The sequence below is a fragment of the Astyanax mexicanus genome, chromosome 14 (genome assembly GCF_023375975.1).
Source record: "Astyanax mexicanus isolate ESR-SI-001 chromosome 14, AstMex3_surface, whole genome shotgun sequence".
Classification (NCBI taxonomy): Eukaryota; Metazoa; Chordata; class Actinopteri; order Characiformes; family Acestrorhamphidae; genus Astyanax; species Astyanax mexicanus.
The window spans coordinates 30,399,718-30,427,500 of record NC_064421.1 but is presented as its reverse complement, the minus strand read 5'-3'; the positions used below and the strand labels follow the sequence as shown (position 1 = coordinate 30,427,500).

General features: G+C 38.5%; 1 protein-coding gene across 6 annotated transcripts in view; it reads right to left on the bottom strand.

The window, feature by feature from the left end:
* ehbp1 (EH domain binding protein 1) overlaps window positions 1–27,783 on the bottom strand; it is a 248,288-nt gene that overhangs the window by 123,487 nt on the left and 97,018 nt on the right. For all 6 annotated transcript variants that reach the window (XM_022672775.2, XM_022672778.2, XM_022672780.2 and 3 more), the window contains 2 exons: window positions 6,589–6,767; window positions 2,483–2,531 (listed from right to left, as the gene is read on the bottom strand). In XM_022672775.2, the coding sequence (XP_022528496.2) occupies window positions 2,483–2,531; window positions 6,589–6,767 (228 nt within the window). The remainder of the gene's footprint in view (window positions 1–2,482; window positions 2,532–6,588; window positions 6,768–27,783) is intronic.

The following is a 27,783-nucleotide window of genomic DNA, read 5'->3' as shown; positions in this document are numbered from 1 at the left end:
TCCCCCCTCAGCACTAGCTATTGTTACACCATAGCATTCATTCCACACCAGGGCCATAGGGGTTATCACTCACTAAGAGAGAGAGAGAGAGAGAGAGAGAGAGAGAGAGAGAGAGAGAGAGGAAAAAAGAGAGAGAGAGAAAGAGAGAGGGAGGGGAAAAGAGAGAGAGAGACAGAGAGAGAGAGAATATGCTCAGGAAATGATTTTTCCGGAAGTAGCTGCAGGTATCTGGTATGTCCAGATGGCCTGAAGGCTGAGTCTCTCTCTGTGTGTGTGTGTGTGTTTGTGTGTGTGTGTGTGTGTGTGTGTGTGTGTGACAGAGCGAGAGAGAAAGAGAGAGAGAAATACTTTGTTTAGCTTAATATGTGGGAACAACAGGTCTTCACAAAAATAAAAGACAAAAGTACTAACAAAATTCTATGGGAAAGAAAACTGCAGATTTTCTTACCAACATCTAAAAGCAACACAATAGCGATACTGATCTAGATCTTGTCCCCGATTTCATGTGATCTAAAATCGGGGCCGATCACGTCATTTTCAAGGATCACAGACTTTACTACAGACTCTGCTGCACTCGCGCAGTGAGAATGCTCGCACCGTCATGTTGAGGAAACACTCAAGTGTGTCGTTCCAAACAAACAAATAAATAATTTATTTAAAAAATAAATCCTACACTATCGTTTATAACTCCTTAAATTATTCTTATTTTTATTGGTGTGGCGTAGTGGATAACACCACTACCTGCCAGTGAGCTAATTACCACATCATGTGGAAGGCTAGGGTTTAATTCCCAGTTAAAGTCACTATGATGCGCAACACCAATTAGAGTTCTTGGGCAAGACTCCTAAATTTACATTGGCCAACTGCTGTAATAGGTATAAACTTGTAAGACGCTCTGGACAAGAGAATCAGCTAAATGCCATAAAATGTGAAAACCCTGAGAAATGAAGTGTTTCAAGAAACAAACAACTGGTGACCGGCAACAGGGTTCTTGCAACTTAAAATTAGGACTTATCCTCTTAAGACCTGAACTCTTTCATGGCGTCAACTTTTTATTTCTCTTTGCTATTTGGGCTAATTGGCACCTGATTTTTGTAAAAACAAAGAATTATCTTTTTTACATGATGCAATTTCTGAGAAAATGATTTTGGTACCCGAAAAAAATTCTGTCTCAAAAAATTTGGGGTTTTCAAAAAATTTTGGGACCCGAAAAAACTTTGTGTAAAAAAAACGTTGGGACCCGAAAAATTTTCGTCACCAAAAATTTTGGTACCCGAAGAAACTTTGTCTCAAAAAATGTGGAGTTTTCGAAAAAAATTTTTACTGTTCATTTAATTTCTGATCAAAACTCGAGACTGTAACGTGTTAAACTCTTCTGCCACCACTAAGTGACAGTATAATGGCCTCATATGAGGACACCAAGCCCTTGTAGAGCACAATTTAGTGTTGTGATCTAGAAAAACCAAAATATGATGTCCACATATGTGGACACCAGGTTGTTTCAATCCGTCCCAAATGTTTTGGTGTTGCAGATTCCACAGCACACCTCTAGAGGTCTTGTGGAACCCATGCCTCGATGTGTCAGAGCTGTTTCGGTGGCATAAGGGTGGCCTAATGAATATTAGTAGGGCGGTTTTAATGTTATGGCTGCTGGGTAAAGTCTAATAGATCTGCTGGTGTGTATCTAAAGCACTTCTGTGGGAAACATCCCAGCTCTCGCGCTCTCTCTCTATCTCACTTTCCTCTCTCTACGCTTCTCTCAGAGTCCTAACTGGATTACAGCTAAGCTAGACCTAAACCACAAACCAACACACACACACACTCTGAAATCCACAAAGCGGGAAAGGAAGTGTGCTCCTGGGATTAGAATATGTTTTGACACACCATGTACCTCATCCTTTCTCCACTCTTTCACTGCTTTTATGCCGCCATCTCTAGAGGAATATCTCTCTACCGCATTCTCTCTCTCTCTCTCTCTCTCTCTCTCTCTCTCTCTCTCTCTCTCTCTCTCTCTCTCTCTCTCGCACTGTAGCTCAAGCTCTCTCGCCCTAAAGAGTGTGATGTTTAGTTTATTCACATGTTTTTGAATTATGATGCTATCTTACAATTCCCAGGTGACTTTTTCTCCTCTTTTCGTTCACACACACTCAAACACACATGCACATACTTCGCTTCACACAAATACAAACACACACACACACACACACTCTCGCACACTTTCCATCCATGTCGGCAGGGGAGCCGCCTTCTGAAAGTGGCAATTAGAGAGCGCTGGGTGGGAGCGGGTGAGATTTAAAACTAAAAAAAAAAAAGTCACCTATGAGGAGGATTACTGACAACACACACACAAACACACATACACACACACACACACACACACACACAGATGGACACACACATATACACACACACTCACACCAACACACACCCGTATTAGTGTGTTAATGGGAGATGTGAGAGGGAGGGGTGCTGGAGTGTTTACCTTTTTGTTGTTTTCTTTAATGTCTTGAGGATTCAGAGCCTTGTAGTCACTAGGAGGCACAGAGAGAGAGAGAGAGAGAGAGAGAGAGAGAGAGAGAGAGGGACAAAAAGAGAGAGAAAGAGAGAGAGAGTTAGCTTTAAGTATGGGACTCGTGTAATGGGGTTAGAACTGTACCATGTAATTTTACAGCAGTGCAATTGACAAAACTAATAGCGAGGAGGGAGAATGAATAACATGCTGCTTCACTCTCGTCTAACTAAAGCTTTCACCCCCCCCACGACTCTCTCGCACGCACTCGTTCGCTCCGAGCTCGGTTTAAAAGAGTAAAAAGGCAGGGGGGGAGGCCGGACCCTCAGGACAGGCCTCAAACTCTTAATAATCCCATGTCGTTTCAGGCTTTTCCACTCCGTGTCGTCGGAAAGCTGGGAAAACTTCCCTCAGTCTCGCAAAAAACACACAGACAAAGACACACACACACACACACGTACTAAGGATGTCACAATAACAGAAAATTGCAGAAAATTATACAAATAAATAATCAGATTTTTCAGCAACAGTGACTCCACATTGTGTATTGAGCAGAAGTGCAGAGGTAGTTTTACGGCTAAAACAGCACTGCTGGAGTAGCTAGCTAAATGTGTGACTAGAACAGCACAGCTAAAGTAAATTTATGACTAAAGTTGCACTACTGAGGTAAATGTATGACTAAAATTGCACTACAGAGGAACATTTTCGATTAAACTTGCACTGATTAGGTCATTTTAAAGAGATAAACGAGAGAGAAACCAATACCACAAGACATTCAAGCATAATATAATTTTAAATAACCAAAAAAAAAAAACACAAAACTAACTGTGTGTGTACAATAATAATCTACAGAGCTATTAAAAGAGTGGAATTACTTACCTGACTTGCTGACAGCAAATTACAGTTTGAAAAACTAATAAATAAACAAACACTGCCTAACCAATATAAAAGAACAATGGGGAAGAAGGTTTATTTATTCTATTCTTTAATTATTCATTTTCATTGTTCTGTTTAGTTTTTTTTCTTTTGTTCATGTATTTATGTGAAATTATTAATATTTTATATGTTACCCTATTAATATTCTTTTTTTTCAAATGTTCTATATTTTTGCACACTATAAGGTGCACTTAAAATCCATTAATTTTCCCAAAAATTGTCAGTGCGTTTTATAATCCAGTGTGCCTTATGTATGAATTTTACCAGTCAGGTTGTAAGGAGCAGTAAAGCCACTTTGCTGAAGTACAGCATTATACAGAAGTTTCAGTTTAGTTTTAGCAGTATTAGCATTAGCCGCTAACAGCGCTAAGTGCTACCTCTTTCGAAAATTCAGAGGTTATTCAGAGTATTATCAGCCTGTAGCCTGCTGCTAACACCGGCTAGCACTTCTGGAGCAGCCTTAGCATTAATGTGCTAGTTCTTTTGCTGTTCAGAAGTGAATATTATTGGCCTGTAGCCTGTGCACTTATTGTGTTAAAACAAGCTACGTGGAATGAACCGCTAGCTGTCATCGCCCTGGTGGGGTTAGTAACTGTTTGTACTGTCCAGGAAATGCTTCCAGGTAGTTTTTGTAGCATTGCTGTAGGGACTTGATTGCATTCAGCCACAAGAGTATTAGTGAGCAGTTATACTTCTCTACAGCTCAGTGTCGGGGGTTTGCACCACTCTAGTCAAATAGGTTTATTCTATCAGCAATATAATATTTTTCATTTTGTTTTATATAAAAGTGAATTTTGGCTCAGTACACATTTTATATAAATAATACATTATGGGCTCACTGGCGCACCCTTTATCAGGCAACACACAGAAAACTATCTATACATTGTTGTTTATCTGTAAAATATAAAATCAAGAAATACATAAATATGTAAGAAGGTTAAATAATTAACTACAAATCCTTTTCTATCAAACGGGTTATCTATTAGCATGTGCTAAATCAGAATGCGTATAGAGAGGGACTTTGGGGGGTGGAGGGGGATAGGGGGAATAACTGTACGTGTGTGTGTGTGTGTGTGTGTGTGTGTGTGGTGGGCCAGAGTAGGGCTAGCTTGTGTAAATGTTGTAATTAAGGAGGATTTGAGTCATGCTGATGAGAGCAGATTCATGAACACTCGCAAACTCGACAGAGGGATTAGATTCATCATCTCGTACACACACACACACACACACACACAACGTAATAGACCACACACACACACACACACACACTCTGCATGCCCCTTGCAGAGAAAAGCTCTATAGGTGTGAGTTTGTGTGTAGTGTAGGGTGGTGTGTGTGAAGAAGCGTAATCCCTCTATGATATTGATGAGCATTTGTGAATGAGTGTGTGAGTGTGTGTGTGTGTGTGTATGTGTGTGTGTGTGTGTGTGTGTGTTTGTAATGACAGTAAACTGTTGGGTCAGGTATGTAATAAACGATGGAAGCTGTAATCACATCCATAATCCGTTAATAAGGACCCCCGGTAAATAAGACGAGCAAGTAAACAGGTACACAGCTTGTGTGTTAGAGAATAGAAGGCCTGTGTGTGTGTGTGTGTGTATGTGTTAGTTTTGTACTTCCAAAGGACATTTTATTTAGTCAAAAATGTCAAAATAAAGGACCTTGTTTGTTTGGCAGAATAAGTAAAAAGAAAAAAAAAGAAAAAGAAAAAATGTATATAATGAATAATGGCTGATAATAAATAATAATAATAACAATAATAATAATAATAATAATAATAATAATAAGTTCAACTTATATAGAGCCTTTCCCAAACCCAAGGACGCTTTACAAATTTGTTAAAAAGTACAAGATAACAAGTGGGGAAAAAAGGAACATCTTTAACAGAGATTTAAAAGAACCGAGATTTTGAGCAGTTGCCAAAAGGGGAAGGAAGAGAATTCCAGCCTCCTAATACAAAACCTGGGTAATGTGTGCGTGAGCTCACGTGTGAATGCAGAACGTAATTTCCTAGAGAGTTCACCTGGTTCATCCGTTGGCCATCTGGACCTCATTCTTTGGAAATATTCTTTTATAAATCTGTATAAATCTAATATTGTTATAGTTACTGTGATATGAGCTGTAAATGCTGTAATAACATTGTAAATTCCAGCAAACTCAAAAAGCATTACCCGCATGCAGCAACAGAGGGAGCTCTTGGTGTTGGTCTGTGCTCATATGCAGTGTTGGGCACGTTACTTTGAAAAAGTAATTAGTTATAGTTACTCGTTACTTCTCCAAAAAAGTAACTGAGTTACTAACGGAGTTACTCCACTATAAAAGTAACTAGTTACCAGTAAAAGTAACTATTGCGTTACTTTTATTATTCGCCCTCCAAAAAAAGGAAATCAATTATGTATTTACTATTATTATTAGAAAAATAACAAACGAAAATAAACCCAAAATGTTGACAAAAATATAATCTAACGAATTTCAAAAAAAAAAAAAAAAACGAAATTCTCCACACAACCAAAGAAAATTACTAAAACTTGTAATACTGAAAAAAACGGAAAAAACAGAAAAACGCGTCCGGGGATGAAAAAACTATAAAAAAAACATCTATAAAAAAACATCTATTTTCTGACCAATTTTCATACATAAGGCCACGTCTTCCACTGAGATGTGACACCTGTTAAGCTAAGTTAAGTAAACAAAACTATAGTAAAAAAAATATATATATATTTTAAGGTCAAAACTGTTTACTTGGGTGAGTAAAGCACTACCATTTATTTACAGTAAACTATGCTATGCCGATTTCCACTAAAGCTGGAGCCTTAGCTTTAGCGAATAACCGCTAGCTTCTTTTAACACGGAAAACACACAGACTACAGTCCAGTACAGTATAGTATACTCACCTCTGAAAAGTGAAAGAGCTAGCACTGTGGTTATGTGGTTAGCGGCTAATGCTAATGCTGCGCCAGGGTTAGCAGCAGGCTACACCTCTGGATGGCCAAAAAGCGTGTGCTTAGCGCTGTTAGCAGCTAATGCTAATACCGCTGGACACACTACACTAAAACCTTTTTATAGCGCTACATATGGGGCATTATACCATGGGGCACGTAGATGTGTGTGTGTGTGTGTGTGTGTGTGTGTGTGATACTTACATAAGGTCTGGTCTGAAGTGGTGCAGCAGGGCGCAGAAGGCCAGGCCGTTCCTCCAGGACGTGGTGAAGTTGGTGATTTTCACGCCTCTGTAGTTTTTGGTCACTTCTCTGCACCACACCAGCAGAGACTGCGAGGCGTTCGGTCGTCCCCCCAGAACTGGACTGGGTACCGGACTAGGCTGTGGAGGGAGAGGGAGGGAGAGAGAGAGAGAAAGAGCGAGAGAGAAAGCAAGATGTGAGCATACGTCTTTGTACCAAACAATGATACAAAAAAAAAGAACTTATTAGTTTACAGTTAACAGCTGTGCCTCGTCAAGAGTTAATTACTTGAACTTATTGCCTCTTAATGTGCTTGAGAGCATCAGTTGTAAAGTTGTGAAGAGGTAGAGTTGGTATACATTAAATAGCTCTATTTGAGTAACATTCTAATCCATATTATGACAAGAACTATTCAACTAAGCAAAGAAGCAAAGAAAATGACTTTGAAAAACAAAGATCAATCAAACCAAAGACTTTAAAGATCTTTGAAAGTATCCTTAAGCGCAGTCACTGCAAAGACTAACAAAAACATTGTAATGATGAAACTGGCACTCATCAGAATTGCCCCAGGAAAGGAAGTGCAAGAGTAAGCCCTGTTGCACAGCATAAGTTCATCAGAGTTACCAGCCTCAGAAACTGCAAGTTAACAGCACCCCAGAAAAAGCACCTAAATTCTTCACAGAGTATTTTGGTTTGTTTAACACTTTTAACTTCATTAGCAGGATATGAGAGATGCCACATCATCTTTATATTAATCACACTGTATATCAAACAAATCAGTTCATCAGTAAATCAGTACATCAGTAGATTAAGCTCCAGCAAGAACAGTATACAGATCAGGAAAAAATGAAGATTAAGAATTTAGAATGAAGAGTTCAGAAATCAATATTTGGTAGAATAACCCTGGTTTTTAATTACATTTTTAATGCATCTTGGCACGTTCTCCTCCACCAGTCTTACACACTGCTTTTGGATAACTTTATGCCACTTTTGCTGCAGAAATTTAAGCAGTTCTGCTTTGGTCAGATGGTTGTGATGATCCATGTTCCTCTTGATTATATTTTAGAGGTTTCAAATTAGGTAAAATCAAAGAAACTCATTATTTTTAAGTGGTCTTTTATTTTTTTCCATAGCTGTAGATGACTGAACTGTATTCAGTCTCCGATTTTCAAACCAAGGTTTGCCCTGGTAAAGCACACACACACACACACAGACACGCACACAAACTTAACTGCTATAAATTCATGGAGAAAACTTAGAAAACTAACTGTCTTTCATTTATATAAATCCTCCCTCTCTCTCTCTTTCTCCCTCTCTCTCTCAGTATCTTGACCATCTGATCTGATGTATCTCCTTCTAATTAGCTTTGTAAGCTTAGCTTTGTTAAGAGTGTCTCTTTAAATCTCACACACACACACACACACACACACACAGTGAGTAGCATGCGGTGGTTAATGAGAATAGGGCTGTAAAGCTGGAGATGACCATGTCTAATGTAAACATATTATTAATTAACAGCGTCTGTTTGAAGTCTTATCGGGTCGGCCGAGGGGACGGGAATCATGTGGAAAACCGGATTCACAAATCCAGCAAAATCCGGAATCACAGGGACGGGCCGGCACACACACACACACGCCAGGCCTAATCCCGTTTACCAGCCAAACACAGCGTCACGGATACGGACTGCTCACAATTCATATTCCACAACACACACACACACACACACACACACACACACAGGTTTTTATACCACACCGAAACGGTGGGACGCACATACATTTCATTAGTACTGTTTATATGTTACTACATGTAATCACATACCATTATGCTGCATGTATTTATACATGATATTAAAAAGAAATATAAAAAACACTACACAATTTATTTACAGTTCTGGAAAAAAATAAATAAAAGAGCACTTAAAAAGGATGAGTTTCTTTAATTTTACCAAATTGAAAACATCTGGAATATAAACAAGAGGAAGATGGATGATCACAACCATCAAACCAAGCTGAACTGCTTGAATTTCATTTTCAGTGGCATAAAGTTCTTCAAAAGCGACGTGAAGGACTGATGGAGGAGAACATGCCAAGATGCATGAAAACTGTGATTAAAAACCAGGGTTGTTCCACCAAATATTGTTTTCTGAAATCTTAAAACTTTATGAAAATGATCTTTGCATTTTTTTAAGGTTTGAAAGCTTGGCAAATTTTTTTTTGTTATTTCGGCCATTTCTCATTTTCTGCAAATAAATGCTCTAAATGACACTATTCTTATTTGGAATTTGGGAGAAACGTTGTCCGTAGTTTATAGAATAAAACAACAATGTTTGTTTTACTCAAACATATACCTATAAATAGTAAAATCAGAGAAACCGATTCAGAAACTGAAGAATTTCGTATTTTTTTTCCAGAGCTGTATATATGTATACATAGACGCATACATACTTAAATATAATAACCTATGAGAAAATACATGCTCTATATAATATATATATATATATATATATATATATATATATATATATATGTGTGTGTACATGTGTACGTTTATTTGTTTATTTCCCTGCCTATGTACATTTTAAGTGCCTATAATATGTCTATTAAATACAATATTTGTTTAAATACATAACAATAGTAACATTAATTTTTGTGTTGACTCAGGGATTCATACAGAGAGTAAGACACACACACACACACACACACACACACTAATGAAAATATTCTGCAATTCCAAGACAAAACTCGTGAGCGAGTTCCTCCATCTAAATATGAATCTAAACAGGAAACAGAGATGGAGGAACATCCTGAAGGAACAGATTACTCTAACGGCCTTATCCACGGACATCTGCAGGTGGTGTGTGTGTGTGAGGGAGAGAGAGAGCAAGAGAGAGCGAGGGAGAGGCACAGCACACTACTTGGGCCCCTAATGTGGATGCTAACCATCAGGTGGCCTGCGCTGTGAGCACATAGAGCAGAATAACAACGCCCCCGTTTGGCCAGGATGTGCAACTACAAGAGGAAATACAGTGGACAGAAGGAAGAGAAGGCCTAAACACACACGTTTGCGCAGGAGTGCTGATGTAGGAACAGATCAAATCACAAAACTCAACCAAACCAAAAACCACTGAGACCCCAACTAGCGACTAAACCAATCAGAATCTGTGCTTCTGCCTTAGAATGACCTCATATTTATGAGCAAGGATTTCTGAATGCACTGAACTGAAAATAATGCAGATACACTATATGGACAAAAGTGTTGGGACACCTGCTCATTCATTTTTTTTCATTGATTCTTTCAAAATCAGGGGTATTAAAAATATTCTATTAAATGCATACAGCTGCTTTAACCTTCACCCAGTGCTGACACAGATGTGCAAATGCACACAAAACATACTCTGCAAAAAAGCTGTAATATAGCAATAAAAATAGGACTCTCTGGAGCAGACAAACCACACACACGCTTATTTATACACAGTAAACTAGACGTGTAATCCACACATATACATATCATATACGTCATATCTTTCACCAATTATTCTTCACTCTTCTGTTGTGAGGAGCTTTCCCGCTCTTTTGCAGTCTGTAAGTTAGTGTGATGGTTTAGAAGTTGTTCGTTTGATTATTGTTTCTGGTGTATACAGTATTTTATCCTACTGAGAATCTCAGAATCATGATTTAAACAGAGGAAAATAAACAACAAGAGAGCCGAGCAGTGAACTACAGTGTTTACTACCTTATTTATCTATTAACTGTAGTGCAGAACTGGTGGTGACTGGTTGATAGAGCAGATCTTGTGGCGTTCCACAGGGCTTTATTGTAGGACCATTGAAACTGATGTTAATAATTAGAAAACTGTAGTTCTGAGAGTGATCTAACAGGATCTAACAGGTGAAAACTAAACAATAACTAATGTAATGTTAGAAAATTACAGGTGGAAACTTTCAGTTTCATAATATATCAAATATATATAATTTTAATGTATTTTTCTGAGCTCGGCGCCTCTAAGGCTTTGAGAGATAGCTGGAGTGTCTTCCTCTGTCTCTCTGAGCCCCTAAGGCCCGTCACTTGACTTTTTCCTTCTGCTCTTCAAACAGAACCTTGACCTTTTACTCAACAACACACATGTACGTACACAAACACACACACACACAAACACACATACAGAGTTACAATACACCGCAACAATATAAGGAGGGCAAAAGGGATTCTTCACTAAACCTGTAAACAACAACTGAAAGCTCTCAGGAGATCTGAAAGATTAAACACTTTATATGACTCAATTACATTAAAACACTTGTAAACACACCTATAAGAGGACTTCATATACTTTTTATAATCCATATATGAATGTACAGAATTAAAAGACACTTCCATCCATAGTTCTAAATTACAGCAATTAAAAAGTTAAAGTAGAAAAAATAGAACATATTTGTCTCCACAAAGACAAGAATGCTTCTCATAAACATGCTAAACTTGGAGGCTTTATCCCAAATAAGACACTAGTTCCTACATAGTGTGCAAGTCCATACAAGTCAGGAAATTATATATATATAAAAGAGACCATTTCAGTTTCTGGATCAGTTTCTCTGATTTTGCTCTTGATAGGTATATGTTTGAGTAAAATGAACATTGTTGTTTTATTCTATAAACTACAGACAACATTTCTTCCAAATTCCAAATAAAAATATTGTCATTTAGAGCATTTATTTGCAGAAAATGAGAAATGGCCGAAATAACAAAAAAGATGTAGAGCTTTCAGACCTCAAATAATGCAAAAAAACAAGTTCATATTTAGATTAGTTTTTTAGATAAGTTTAAGATTTCAGAAATCAATATTTGGTGGAATCACACTGGTTTTTAATCACAGCTGTCATGCATCTTGGCATGTTCTCCTCCACCAGTCTTACACACTGCTTTTTGGATAACTTTATGCCACTCCTGGTGCAAGAATTCAAGCAGTTCAGCTTGGTTTGATGGCTTGTAATCATCCATCTTCCTCTTGATTATATTCTAGATGTTTTCAATTTGGTAAGAAATTTGGTAAGAAATTCATAATATTTGCAGAGCTGTATATAAATAAAACAGTATTTTCACATAATATCTGAAAATCGGAATTCTGTAGTTCTCTATACATATGAACTGGAGCGTTTTTCTTTTGGGGTGAGAACGTGATCCGGCCTTGATCCGAATCAACTATCAAATATACTATTTTAATTGATTTATTAGTAAGATAACTAACTACCATTGCTATGAGCTAATGCTATCTCTGCTGCTGCTCCATGCTAAACTGTTTACACACTGAACGCTCTGTACGTGCAGTGTTCACTGCTCACAGCCGCTCCACTCAGTTTACTATGCTCATAAAATATATTGGAAACACTGTTTAAAAGCGCAGTGGTGAACTTTTCACGTTCAAATTTCAATTAAAAAAACTCATCAACTGATCCGGACCAGAGAAACCTACAGAACTACAGGTGTGAAAATGCCCTGAAATTCAGACAGTCATGTCAGTTTTTATGTCAGTTTTTTTCCCCCAAATATCATGCAACCAAACAGCAAACGCACACTCTGCATAACTGCTTACATCTCAACACTGAATTATGCAAAAATTAAAAAAAAATAAAAAGATGGACTTCCCCATTGGAGAGAGGTTTGATAGTGGGAGGCTGTACGTGTGATATAAGTACGTAAAGACCCGTGACGTGGCCAAAAGAAATCCCGCAAAAAAAGTCCCGACACCCCAGTTTTTAGAACGAATGTGGTACCATTAAACAGAATATTTTATCCCTTTCTTCACTCAGAAATGCTTCTGCTCTTAGTTTAGACTAAACTAAACTAAATATTACAGACTGACACTTTAACATTACTTGACCCACAGTGTCCGCCATGTTTTGATTCTCTTTTTGTAATGAAAAATCCAATTCATTCATTATTTGATTTGGTCTTGGTTTTGGTTTTAGAAAATGCAGTGAGGCTTCACTCAGCAAGACTCACAATAGTCAGCAGCTCACTCAATAATATAAAGTCCAATTAATAAATGCAGCACACACACAAAACACACACAAACACAACACACACAGCAACCTGAGGCTCTCTCCTGGCCCTTTAAGTGATGTTGAAAGTAGCTGTCTAATTCCAGCACCGTAATTACCCGCCATTACAGGCCAGGTGCTATTAAAGCAATTAGGGAACAACAGCCGCTTTAGCAGCGGGGACGGACCTTCAGGCTAGCAGCGCCGGCACCAGGGGACAGCACGCACTCCACAGCACAACACACTGAAAAACAACAGCGCTTAACCCCTCACACCCCTACACACCACTCCACTCCGCTCCAGCAACAACACACAGCTCAGCCTCGGTTCAGACAGACGGGGTAAATACGGGTTCACACTGCAGTGCTGGTGTGTGTCTGTGTGTAATCTCCCTGCAGTTCATAACATACACTGCTGCACTCTATACCTGTCCAGATGTCTGTGGACACACCTTTTAATGAAAACCCACTTATTCAGCAATAAACACACACACACACACACACACACAGCTTGCTGTAGAAGAGAAGTACTACAAATAGAATAAGACTCTCAGAGGCAGATTATCTGGTTACTAGGGGTGGGCAATATTATATCATATACAATATATCGTGACACAGAAATATCGTGATATTAAAAATCCATATTGTGATAATAGAGATGTTCTGTCTTAAAAGTAGTCTGTTATTTACTGTTAAGCTTTAGGTGTATTTATTGTATAATTGTTTTAGTTTGCAGTTTATATGCATGCAATAAATATTCTGCAATATTTTTAGCTGCATTATATTATTTCATGCTATATTATTTTTTTTTGCCACATTATGATTATGCTGTTATACTCTTATACTATATTCCTGAAATTAATTTATTGATTTTTCTGTTTTCCTATATCGCCAAGTATATCGTTATCGCAAAAATACCCTGAAATATCGTGATATTATTTTAGAGCCATATCGTCCACCCCTACTGGTTACATTATTTTTTAGATATTCTTTACTGAGAATAATCTTCAGCTACAGTCAATATCCACCTATAATGAGGATGAATGGCTGAATGGAATAAATGATGCGTAGATTAGGGGTGTGCCAGTATCGTACGCGATAATATCGCCAAAACCTTTCAATATGGTGTACGATATTATACCCTGAAATATCGTTTCTATCACCTACCCCTAATTATCACATCAGGGTACTACTTTTTTGCTGTTTTTAGCAAAATAAATATTCACACTGTTCTCATTTCCCATTTTATGTTTACTATATCTGTCCAGTATCATTTATTATACTTTAATCCTGGATATATGGAGATATTTGGAGTGCATTATTAGTATCATGACATTCTGGATCATTGACGTCTGTTACAAATCTGAGTAATTTCTTGTATTTTTCAAAATCTCAGTTAAGGGTGTGCCATATCATATCGTTTGCAATAATAAAATTTAATATTCATTTTGTTGCAGTAGTGTATTCTTTTAATCATTTTTTAAATTCAGTATTTAGTCGTATCGTCAAGAGTTTTGTTATCACGAAAATACCATGAAATATCAGGATACAATTTTAAGGCCATATCGCCCTCCCCCAGTGCAGATCCTTCTTTTTAGTGATGGGATGATCCACTTTTTTCAGCTCAAGTTTGGTATTAGTACTATGATTAAGGTTACGTAATGAGGCTGAAACAGACCACACAGCCCTTTGAACAGTATACACAAGTGCATTTAATGTAATGTGCTTGAGAGTCATTTATTTGAAACACTTTATATACAAACACACAATACATTTCTTTCTAATTAAATATTAACAATTTTATTAATTATTTTTAAAAAAAGTCCAGTATTAAATACAGGGCTCTAGCCTAATTTTTTGCACTGGTTGCGCGGGAGACTTTTATTTTGACACGTAGCTGTTAGTGGATTAGCTGCAATGGCTAACTGCTAACCGGTGACACTAGATGGAAAAAAGGGGGGGAGCAGAGCATTAGGTTTGTTCTGAGAATATTCTGTAAAATGTTTTTTTTTTAATTGTATACTGTTAAAATGGTGTAGGGATACGTGTGACATGCAGGTTGTTGTGTGGCAAAAAAAAAAAAAAAAATAGTACCCACAAAAAAACATTTTTTTTAAATGTTTTCCATTAATTTACCATTATACAAATTCAGTTTGACACTAAGACAACACAATAGGTTCACAGGTGGGTTTGGATAGAAAATATAATTAAAATTTATGTTGTAGATAATGTGTACTTTGTTTTAATTAAGTAAAGTTTTGAGCTTATTACCTTAAGAATATAATGTAAAAATATAAATACTCAAATTTGGAAAAGGGTTGTTTATAATATAAATCAGACGATACCGATTTTTAAGTACATAAGCATATACTTAAGAGATTTAAGAAAAAAATTGTGAGCAGTCCAAAAAATATATAATCAGTAAATATACAGATTAAACACATACAGAGTAATATATGTTTATATGCATATTCAGAATATGAAGATTAATGCTAAGATTTTTCGATTTTTATTGTTTACTACAGTACCAATGAAACAAAAAAAAAAAATATATATATATATATATATAGTTTTTTTTATTTATATTCATATGTGTGTGTTCTGTAAACTCTGTACAAACGGAGGAACATTTCTTACAGGAAAAAAAGGAAAAATACTGAGAGAAAAAGCTTGCGTGCACACACACACACACACACACACACACACACACTTATCAAACGATGCGGTGTCTCGCCCTGAGCGATGAAGGTGAAGGGGGGGAGCTGAGGAAAACTTGCCAGTGCCATGTTTCTGCGCTACAGGCTAAGATTAGAGTCCCGCCTCCCCGAGCAAAACATTATATAGCCTATTATAATAAAACACCATATTCATCAGCAGCCAATACACAATACACTCTCTAAATGAGATGCAGCATTTCAACACGGGCCAAAAATACAACCAGACCAAAGGAGAAACCATTATTCAGTATGCCTCTGTGTCAACAACACACACACACACACACACACACAAAAAGGAGGAGGGAGAAGAAGTTAATCTCCACACAAGCAACAGCGAAATAGAGAAAAAGGAAAGGGCAGCTGCTGAGGAGACAGTTGCAGTTACAGTATACACACACACACACACACACACACAAATATGTCCACATACACTTAAAATACCTAAATACCTGATATTAGCAGCATGTCCCATTAAAACCAAACACATCTGGACCAATTAACAAATGTCTATTCCAAGACTTAATATAATGTTCAATTAAAACATTAAAACCACAGTCAGGTGACAAGATTAACTAAAATCTGGTGATAGTTGGATATGAACAATGACCAATGGCATCTATGGAGGAGTAGATACATTAGGCAGAGAGTGAACAATACCTAAACCTTATCTGGCGGTAACTAGGTCTGTGTGTTGGCAAGAACTTGTGTGGATACGACACGTATCACGATACAGGGATTACGTTTAGGCCCGTTGCAACAAGGCAAACAAACTAATCAATTGCCAGACAATGACTAGTTAGGAATTGAGAGCAACAACAAACTGTGTGAGCGCCCCTTTAATTTCTGTAAGAGTCAATGCAGGAAAATACATTAACTATTATCAGAATCCCCCTCAAGGGGGCGCCTTCAACTAGTTACTGACAGTAGCCAGCCAGACAGGTTCGTCATTCCTGCAGCCGGCAAAATATGAACCTTCAGCAATCATGAAGCCAGAAAAAAAAGAAAATTAAAACGCAAGACAGCAGTAAGTGATCATTTAGAGCAGGGGTGTCCAAACTTTTTTTGTTGGGGGCCAGAAGGAGAAATATATTTGAAGACACGGGCCACACTCTGTAATAAAACAAATAATGAAATATACCACTTTAAAAAATACATTTTCCTGATTATTTCATTTACACACCATTTTACTTGACTTACTATCTTTATCTTTGACAGTGTTGTGTAAACTAAGGTTTTTCAAATTGATGTTTCATTTCATGATGTCTCTTAATATTAAACTCCTTAATTACGGCAAGTTTTAGACTCTTGGCCTGTTTTTCTGCGCTAGAAATGCGCACACTCTCCGCTTTTAGACTCTTTGGTCCGTTTCTGACACTTAGCGTTCAAACTTTGAATCTCACATTATAAAAACCTGCTTAATAGCGGGCCAACTTTCATTCTATTTCTAAAATACCTGCGGACCGCGGGCCGTAGTTTGGACACCCCTGATTTATAGTATATAAAATAGGCTTGTGTGTCTATGTGCATAAATGATGTAATTTTGCAGCAGGTAGGCTAACAGCTAAATATATAGCTAATGTTCATGTTTGCTAAGCTAACTAACTGGTAGTCAAAGCTAGTAATTTTTACTGTGATAATCTAGCTACCAAATGGAGGGTTAGAATAACGTACTATAATTCTGTGCATCATTTAACCAGACTGGAACTTTCAAGTCTAGTAATACCTTATGTACCACCCAAATGCTCCAAATTACGATTCAATAAATATACTATACTGCAATACTGAGATCTACAGGGATCTAACAACAGAGTACAACACTTTAATCTAGTGGGCGGAGTTTAAACTCAACTGACTAACTGAAACATAGTATGAAACCAATCTTCACATATAAAATATAGTTTTTTAGGAAAATCAATAAAGTATATAACACTTCCATATATCTATATTTATCTACACCTCCACTGCTAACATTAGCTTTGGTGCCAGATATCACAGGACAGCTCTAAAGGTCTTGTGGAGTCCGTGCTGCAGCAGATCAGAGCTGTTTGTTGGTAGGAGGTGGTTTGGACGTGTGTTTTTAATGTTATGCCTGATCAGTGTATCTGCAGGCGCTGTTACTAGACTCCAGCCAGTGCTGTCACAGGTAACAGGCCTGATTCCATGTGGCTGCTGGCATCCTCCCGGAGGCTGCAGGCAGTGTGGAGGCAGATGTGTGTAAGCTGGTGGGAGTAACGTGTGTGCAGCTACTGTATGGCCGGCAGGAACGAGGGGCTTCCAGTTTCAGATCTGACACAGACGTGGTTTAAAACACGGTTTAAAGAGTCGCCGTGTTCTCCAGCATGTGTGCTTCTGCAGCGTTTCAGCCGCGGGCTTCCTGAGTGGATTACAACTTTTCCTGTGTAAGCAGCTCTTCGCCTGTTCGGAGGTGCCACCCGCTACCACTCTCTCAGCTCACAGATACAGAGAGAGAGAGAGAGAATCCGAGAAAGAGAGAGAAAGAGAGAGAGCGAAAGAAAATAAAAGTGAGAGAGAAAGAGAGAATAAGTGTGAGAATAAGAGTGAGAGAAAGTAAGAAAGAGAATGAGAGTGAGAGTTAAAGCAACTTTGGTCATAAAAGATTGACTTTGATGAGTGAGAGAGACAATAAGAGTGTGAGAAGAGTAAGAGAGAATGCATGACAGTGTGAGAGTGTGAGAAAAAAGAGTGTGAGAAAAAAAATGAGAGTGAGAAAGAACGAGAGAGTGAGAAAAAAAACTGAGTGTGAGAAAGAACGAGAGAGTCAGAAAAAAACTAAGTGTGAGAAAGAACGAGAGAGTGAGAAAAAAAATGAGAGTGAGAAAGAGCAAGAGAGTGAGAAAAAAAATGAGAGTGAGAAAGAATGAGAGTGAGAAAAAAATGAGAGTGAGAAAGAACGAGAGTGAGAAAAAAAATGAGAGTGAGAAAGAATGAGAGTGAGAAAAAAATGAGAGTGAGAAAGAACGAGAGTGAGAAAAAAAATGAGAGTGAGAAAAAATGTGTGAGAAAGAACGAGTGAGAAAAAAATGAGAGTAAGAAAGAACGAGAGAGTGAGAAAAAAAATGAGAGTGAGAAAGAACGAGAGTGAGAAAAAAAATGAGAGTGAGAAAAAAAATGAGAGTGAGAAAAAAATGAGAGTGAGAAAAAAATGAGAGTGAGAAAGAACGAGAGAGTGAGAAAAAAATGAGTGAGAAAAAAATGAGTGAGAAAAAAAATGAGTGAGAAAAAAATGAGTGAGAAAAAAATGAGTGAGAAAGAACGAGAGAGTGAAAAAAAATGAGTGAGAAAGAACGAGAGAGTAAAAAAAGAACGAGAGAGTGAGAAAGAATGAGAGAGTGAAAAAAGAACGAGAGTGAGAAAAAAATGAAAGTGAGAAAGAACGAGAGAGTGAGAAAAAAAACTGAGTGTGAGAAAGAATGAGAAACAATGAGAATGAGAGTGTGAGAGAGTGAGAAAAAAATGAGTGAGGGAAAATGAGAATGTGAGAGTGAGAAAAATGGCAAAGGTAAAGAATAAGAGAAAGAGAGAGAAAAAGGGAGAAAAGAGAATGAAAGTGCAAGAGTAAGTGTAAGAGACAGTGAGAGAAAAAAGAGGGGAAGGGGAAGAATGAGAGCGAGAAAGAGAGAGAATAAGAATGTGAGAATAAGAGAGAGAACGTGAGACAAAAAAGAGAAAGGGAGAGAAAAAGAGTGAGAGACAATGAGAGACAAAGAGAAAAGGAGAGCAAGAGTATACTGATTATATTGTAATGTATTATTAGTGATGCTGTTCTTGCTGGTCTAATGAAGGCTATTGGAGGTTGTTCACTACAGTATTGGGACATCTGTTTACTCATGATTTCACCTAAAATCAAAGATATTAAAAGACTAGCTTTAATTAGTCTATTTCCTTGTTTGGGATTATTTTTAAGGTTATTAAAGTTTCAGATTATAGTTTATAGAGCTTTTGATTAATGCAATTACATACGTTTGCACAGCAGACCTGTTTCATGCTCTGTAGGATTTCACTGTATAAAGAACATTAATACATGGATCATGCTGCTGTGTAAGAGAAGAGAATGATTCTGCATTAAAAAGCGTTGAGCTGCAGACAGCAGCAGATCTGAAGGCACAGAGTGTGCACAGGTCACGTCTGCAGGAATACATACACGTCACCCAGCTGACGTGTCGGTCTGAATTCTCTCCATTAGGCAGAACAGAGACGTCAGGTAGCTTAACTCGGGGTTAAGTGCACTGCTCCAGGGAACAACTGCAGTAACCATCAACAGAGATCAAAACCCATAACCTCAAGCTGCAGCCACGCTCCCTAGCCACTGGGCTAACTCGACCCCAAACGGTCAAGAGGTCAGAGGTCACCCCTTTTCAAGGAAATGTTTGCTTAGATGGCAGAACTTGGAGCATTTACAGAAATAGATTAGATCAGATTAGTTGACACGTGTGGCGAATCTCCTCTCACAAAAAAGTTATTACAGCAAATAATAATATTAATAACAACAAAAATGATAATACCAATGTAGTTTAAAAATCTATTTTCATAAATAATGTACACTGGATTATAAGGTGCCTATATAAAAAAAATAATGCAAAATCTACACAGATTTCTCCCCTGAAAACTGTTTATTTCAATATTTTAAACAGCGTAGTCAGCAGCAGATGTAGCCGCGGTTAGCAGGCTGAGTGTTCCAGTAAGTCAAGGTGATACTGGCTAGCTGTTCATCCAATGTAGCTTGTTTTAACACAGTAAACATGCAGACTACAGTCCGATATATACTCACCTCTGAACAGCGAAAGAGCTAGTGCTGTAGTTAGCAGCTAATGCTAATACTGTTTAAGTCTGGGTGCTGGAGATATTTTACTGAAACTCCTGTATAACGTTGTACTTCAGTGGAGTGGCTTTACTGCTCTTTACAAACTGACTGAAAAATTCATACAATAAGGCGCACCAGATTATAAAGCAATTTTTGGAACAATTTAAAGAATTTAAAATGCGTTTTATAGGGTGAAAAATGTGGTATTAAAATAAAAAGCCAAAAATTATACCTGATAAAATAAAACAACAAAAGGGCAAATAAAAAAAACTTCCAGTAAGTTTTTAGGTAAGTTTATGTCCTCATTTACATGTTTGAATGTCCACTAATCTCAGATCCACAGTTTTAGGGCACAGGTAATTGCACATCATTAAAATGGCAATGACAATGGTACATGTGATTTGGAGGGTGACCTATGGCAAAACGTGGTCCTCAATCCCCCAAAAAAGTGTATAATAATATGGTACACGCATAACTGAGACATTAAAAAAAAAAAAAAGAAGAAGAATTTTATCAGATTTGTGACAGAAGTCTATGATCCAGAATGTCATGATACTAATAATGCACTACTTATATCTCCATATATCCAGGATTAAAGTAAAAAAAATGATACTGGTCAGATATAATCTGTCTCTAGTAGATGTATAATAGGAAATGAGAACAGTGTAACTTTTCTTTTGCTAAAAACAAACCAAAAAAAGTGAAACGGCACGATACAAAAAATGTTTGCAATATTACTGCGTACGATACGATATGGCACCCCCCTACAAGCTACAGACTATATCTTTTTTTAATATAAAACATCAATTAAAAAGGGCTTTCTACCTGCTCCACAAAGTCCTATTCTACTGGTAAGAGTCATCTATAGGGACTAGACATGCTGTGTTCAGTACATTTGCACCTCTGTGTCAGAAACCTGTGCAAGCTGAATAAATGCATTAATTTGATGTGGAAACAAAATGTATGGTGTGATTTTTGGCCACTGGAATAAAGCTCCACTCAAACACAATCCAGCAGTTTCCAATTAAAAGTGCTTTTCAGTCCGTCGCTGGGCTGTAGACGTTAAAAAATGCATGCAAGTTCCTCCCTCTCTCCCTCTCTCTCTCTCTCTCATTCTCTCTCAGTCATTCTCACTCTCGTTCTGTCCGTTTTCCAAGGCGGCCCCCATCTCCAGCCTGCCGGTTCTGCTTCACTCGAGCTCTCAATTATTTAATTGCACCTTTAATCTAAAGACTAATTTGTCTAATCTGCGGCCGTGTGTCCGTCCCTCTTAATGTTTCAAGTTACTTTAGCCATGAAATTGCACGAACCGCCCTCGCAATTTCCACGCAATTCCAATCAAAAGTCCAATTATGGAAATAAGAGCTCAAGTGGAACATTAAGAGGGAGACAAAAAGGGGACAGGAGTCTAAAGGCAGCCATGTGTACCGCGGGAGCGCATTAACATACGGAGAAAATATCATAGAGGCGTAATCGCGAGCCGAGCGCTTTCAAAGCAGCCCGGAAAACAGGCCGAGAGCTGCTCGGAGACGTAGTCACACACCAGCTCGGCCTGTGTTCTCGCCACAGCCGAACGGCCGTATCGAACTGATTAAAGCTAATACAGGGCCGTGCTGGGGTCTAACACTTCATCACATTCAGCACGGGACGGTGGGGTGGGGCGCAGGGGGCGGAGGGGGTGGAGGAACGTGGCTACGACCAATAGAATCAGTTCAGACAAGTCAGGAGGTTTAGAACATTATAGATGTGCTGCTGCAGTGTTCTCTTAGCAGTAGAGCTGTTACGATATGTACGTATCAGGATACAGGGGTTACGATTATAGAGTACAACACTGCTTTATAGGGGGCGGAGTTTAAACACAATACTAAATGAACCACCGTCTAACAACAATCTTTAATCTAGAGCTGGGTATCAAAATTTGATACTAAAAAGATACCAACCGGAATGTCTCATTATTACTCGGTACTAAAATATCTTTAAAAAATTATTTAATGGCATTTATTTTCGATATCTTGCATTCAATGCACATAAAAGTGACAAAAGCAGAGGATGCATTTAACAACGCCCTGACGCACACAGTAATTACCGTATTTTTTAGACTATAAGGCGCACTTCAAAATCTTTCTAAACCAGTGTGTCTTATGTATGAATTCTATCAGGCAGGTTGTAAGGAGCAGTAAAGCCACTCTGCTGAAGTACAGCGCTATAAGGATGAGTTTTCAGTAAAGGTTCTCCACCACTAAGGCTGGGTGCAGCAGCATTAGCATTAGCCGCTAACTGCAGCACTAGCTCTTTCACCATTTAGGGATGAGTTTTATCGGACTGCATCCTGACTGTTTGCTGTGTTAAAACAAGCTACGTAGGAGAAACAGCTAGCTGATAGAACCCTGGGTTATCGGAACACTCAGGGTCCCTCCATCCCCCCAGCACTACGGTTAGCAGCTAAGTCTCATGCTGCTGCATTCAGCCTTAGTCCTCGAGAAACTTTACTGAAAACTCATCCTCAGACAAAATATAGGAAATTTAAGTTTAAATTAAATAAACGGAAGCTCTTTACTCACCCAAATACATTTTTAAAGGTTTTCAGCAGAGAAATCTGTTTAGATTAACATCCAGTGCTCATTCGACTTTGAAATAATTTTTTTCTTAAAGAAATACAGTTTTGTTTACTTAGACACTTCCCCCAGCTTCCCCCTTAGAAGGGAAACATGGAGACACCCTTGTGTACTTCAATGTAGGCATCCTTACTACTAGTGTCACTTAAAGCATCCCAGCTTGTTGTAATCAGGTCATATTGATTTTCATATTTCATATCATATTGTTTTGTTAACAGGATATAATTATTTCAAAGAACAGCCACTGGTATCCTTGACTGACTGAGAGAAATAGATTACTGGTAGCTACTCTCCATGTTTTTGGACAGTGGAATGTAGGGTTGGGTGGTTTCCACTTTTTTTGGACCTGCGTTCTTTGGAATAATTGTGCTTCATCCAATACTTTTGGGATTGTTGAGTTTGGGATTGGGGATGACATAGGGTAAGTGGTGACCATCCAATCTACTAAAATCCCTTCCATCGATAGCAGTAGAGACTTACAGTTACTCCTAACAAACTCCTAACAAAAGCAGGATAAACCTATTTTTATTCCCCAGAATGTAGATGATACTGTTAAACAGTGAATTAACAGGTTTCTCAATATATGTGCTCTACAGTGTCCTGTATTTAAACTGTATTTTCTCGTGCTATCAAGTACCGAGCAACAAGCCATTTGTACCTTCTACATTCCCTACACCAACCCACTTCAATACAAATCACTTCATAATTAAAACATCATCGTAAAAGAAGTCGTAATAACCAGCCTACGAACATGTTTTCCACATCATATCATACACATGCTTACTCCTACTCTTAAAAGTAGCATTTTGGACAATTTTTCTGGATTTTTTTTTGTTGGTTCTTCGGGACATGAGATTACTAGGAGTCCTTGTTCCCGTTCCACACCCACCACCACCGCACTACTCTTCTCTTCTGTTTGTTCCCATTTCTATACCAGACTTATCACACCTTGGATTTTGCGAAATCCTGCAAGTTTCATCTCCAGCCTTGGAGATGCAGGAGAGGTTGGCAGGAGAGACTGCGGGGGCTCGAAAAACAAAACCAGGCAGATAAAGTCGTCGATGTGGGAAAAACGGGGCCATGACCAAAGGGAATTTCTAGGGCCTGTTCCACACGCCTGTGAAATCCACCATAAAACCCCCTCAACAAAAACATAAGCAAATTTGGGTGGAGAAAAAAAAAAAGGAACGAAAAGACGGAAACACGAGCCTGGCTGTGTTCGCGACGCCCCGGCCCTCGCCTGTTCGACATGTATAATATGCTGTAAGCTTCTGATGGAGAATCGTTTGAGAAGCGGAAGAAGCGTAGAGAAGGAGAACGAGAGAAAAAGAGAAAGACAGAAAGAGAGAGAGAGAGAGAAAGAGAGTGGGAGAAAGCAGCATGGCCCAAAACTCTCAACTGTGTCAATGAGTCTTGCTTGGCAAGAGGAAGCCGCACACTCATCCTGTTAAAAGAAAAGGCCCTGGCACGCTCCCCCTGTAACACACCACTCACCCACAGCCTGAACCGCTAACAGCTCCCAGCTCCACCTACAAGCTTTACCATCAGCAAGAATCCAAAGCAGCATGTGCACGCTAACAATCCCCCCGCTTTTCAAACCACGGGAAAAACAAATTACCGTATATGTTAACAACTCCATTATTTAAATCACAGGGAAACAAAAGCCTTCTGGAAATGTTGTTCAAACCGTTATAAACCATCACAAACCATCTCAAAAAGATCAAGGAGCTAAAATAGGAGAAACTGTACTGTAGTGGAAATATGAGGACTGTATCACAATCTAACACAATCAGAAGCATAGAGAAGCTGTACAATAGTGACAGTACTAAAACAGTGAATTCAATAAATTGAATTTAAAAAAAAAAGGAGAAACTGTACTGTCTACTGACTAAAAAAATGAGTGAATACAGTGAGTTTACTGATTTACTGAACAGTGATTGACTGTACAATAGAGAAACTATAAGTAAAGTATCCAAATGTAATTCAATTATAAGGGCAAAAAACTGTACTAATGAATTTATTGATATTGCATATCCAATTGTGACCCAATTCAAGTATCAGAAACTGTACTATAAATATAATTTTTTTTTAATCTACATCACATCAGAACTCAATTAAAAGAGCAGAAACTGTACTTTACTGAATCACAATCTAAATCTAATCTTCCAAAATTAAACAAAATGTAACAAACGACAGGGCATAAAACAACAACACAAACAACAACAACAACGACGCAGTGAAATGATCACATTATTATTTTCCCCCCCAATAAGCCGAGCCGGAAGGCCTCGAGTCCCGAGACTGGAGACAGACAGACAGACTGACGCCACCCAATCCAAGACAGACCTGTTTAATCTGTTTATAACAACAAACCCCAACAAATAAACCAGGAGATTAACCATCAGCCCCGATAATACTCACACTTATTAATGAATCTCCACCCGAGAGAGAGAGAGAGAGAGATACAGAGAGAGAGAGAGAGAGAGAGAGAGATACAGAGAGAGAGAGAGAGAGGGAGCGATGGATAGAGAGAGAGAGAGCTGAAGAGAAAGAGATACAGAGGGTGAGAGAGAGAGAGAGAGAGCTGAAGAGAGAGTGATGCAGAGAGAGAGAGAGAGAGAGAGAGAGAGAAAGGGAGCGATGGATAGAGAGAGAGAGAGAGAGAGAGAGAGAGCTGAAGAGAGATTGTGAGAGAGATGGAGTGACGGTAAGTGAAGGTGTGAGGGTTCTGTCACTGGCGGATCACTGTCCACAGACGACGTGGACTCATTAACAGATCAGACGACTGATAAGAGAAAGCAATTAAAATGAAAATAATTACAAAGTCAACCTTTTCTATGTGTGTGTGTGTGTGGTTTGATCAAACTACATCCTCATCAATAGAACGGGCAAGAGTGTGAAGCCTCGATCAATCAAGACGAGCTGGAAAGCAGTGAATGCATCCTAGAAAGAGCACAAGAGAATGAGAGCAAGAACAGTAAGAGCAAAAACTGACTTGGAAAAAACAAAATTTAAAAAAAGAAAGGACACAGCATGAAGGAGACAGAGAGTAAACATGAGACAGCCAGAGCAAAAATGGAGAGAGCATAAGAAAACAAGAGAAAAAGAAAGAAAAACAGAAATAAATCAAAATATGGATGGAGTGTGAGAGATTAAGAGAGAGTGAAAATAAGGAGGCTAGAATAACAGAGGGAGAGAGAACAAAAGAGCAAGAAAAAGAGACAGAGAGAGAGAGAAAGAGGGCAAAAAAGAAATAGAAAGAAAGAAAGAAAGAAAGAAAGAAAGAAAGAAAGAAAGAAAGAAAGAAAGAAAGAAAGAAAGAAAGAAAAAAGTGAAGATTGTAAGAGAAAAATAAAAGAGAACTAGAGAGTGAGTGAGAAAAATTCTCAACTTTAAAGTGAAGGCCTTCTACCTTTTCATTCTCTCTCTCTCTCTCTCTCTCTCTCTCTATCTTTCTCTCTCTTTCCCTTACTTTCTCTCTGTCTGTTTCTCACACACAGGGTTGTTCTGTCTCTCTGTGGTCTGATGGTGAAGTGCATTTCTGCAGGTTAATCTGACTGAGGGGCCTCTGAGGGTCCAGGGCAGTAAAGGAATGTGTGTGTGTGTGTGTGTGTGTGTGTGTGTGTATATGTGTGTGTGTGTGTGTGTGTGAGGGGGCAGTTCTGTAGGGTAGTTATTGATCAGTGAGCTGGTTTGGGGGGGTTTTGTCCCGGTTCGGGGCGGTTTAGGGCCACACACCTGCGAGAGGGGATCAGCAGAGATTAATCTAGAGTTACTCTCTCAATCTCCATCAACACACACACACACACACACACACACACACACACACACACACACACACACACACACAGACACACACACACACACACACACACACAGACTTCTCAAGCAGCCTTTTCATACCCGTCTTCAAAAGTCCAAAAGGCCTTTTCTGAACACACTTGTAGGTTCTTTCGATGGTGGGCCGGGGTCAGCAAGGGCACTCGCAACCCATGCAACCAGGTCTTTCTGAACTTGAGCTTTAAGAGAAATCAACCCAAATAGACTTTTCCAAACTTCTGGAGAGAGAAATCAAACCAATCAGGCCTTTCTGAATTTCTGAAGAGAGGAACCATACCGATCAGGCCTTTCCTAACTTCTGAAGAGAGGAATTAGACCAATCAGGGCTTTATGAACTTCTGAGAGAGGAATCAAATCAATCAGGTCTTTCCAATCAAACCAATGAGGCCTTTCCAGACTTCTGCAAAGAGGAATCAAACTTCTGGAGAGAGAAATAAAACTTCTGAAGAGAGGAATCAAACAAATCAGGCCTTTCCAAACTTCTGAAGAGAGGAATCAAACCAATCAGGGCTTTATGAGCTTCGGAGAAGAGGAATCAAACCAATCAGGGCTTTCCAAACGTCTGAAGAGAGGAATCAAACCAATCAGGTTTTTCCAAACTTCTGAAGAGAGGAATCAAACCAATCAGGTTTTTCCAAACTTCTGAAGAGAGGAATCAAACCAATCAGGGCTTTATGAACTTCGGAGAAGAGGAATCAAACTAATCAGGTTTTTCCAAACTTCTAGAGAGAGGAATCAAAGCAATCAGGTCTTTACAAACTTCTGGAGAGAGGAATCAGACCAATCAGGCCTTTCCAAACTTCTGAAGAGAGGAATCAGACCAATCAGGGCTTTCCAAACTTCTAGAGAGAGGAACTGAACCAATTAGGTCTGAGATTTTAGAGAGGAGACTTGATGTTAACAGGCCTTTCCAAACTTCTAAGGAGAACAGAACAGGCATTTCCAAGCTCCAGGAGAGAAGAACTGATTACACCAAACACGTCAACTACGAGGATCAGATGTTCAGTTGTTTCCACATTATCTACATAATTCACTTCATCTTAGTGGTCATAATGTTTTGGACAATCATTGTAGAGCTTCAAACAGCAGAAGCTCACGCTCCTAATCTGTGTCACTCTCTAATACACAC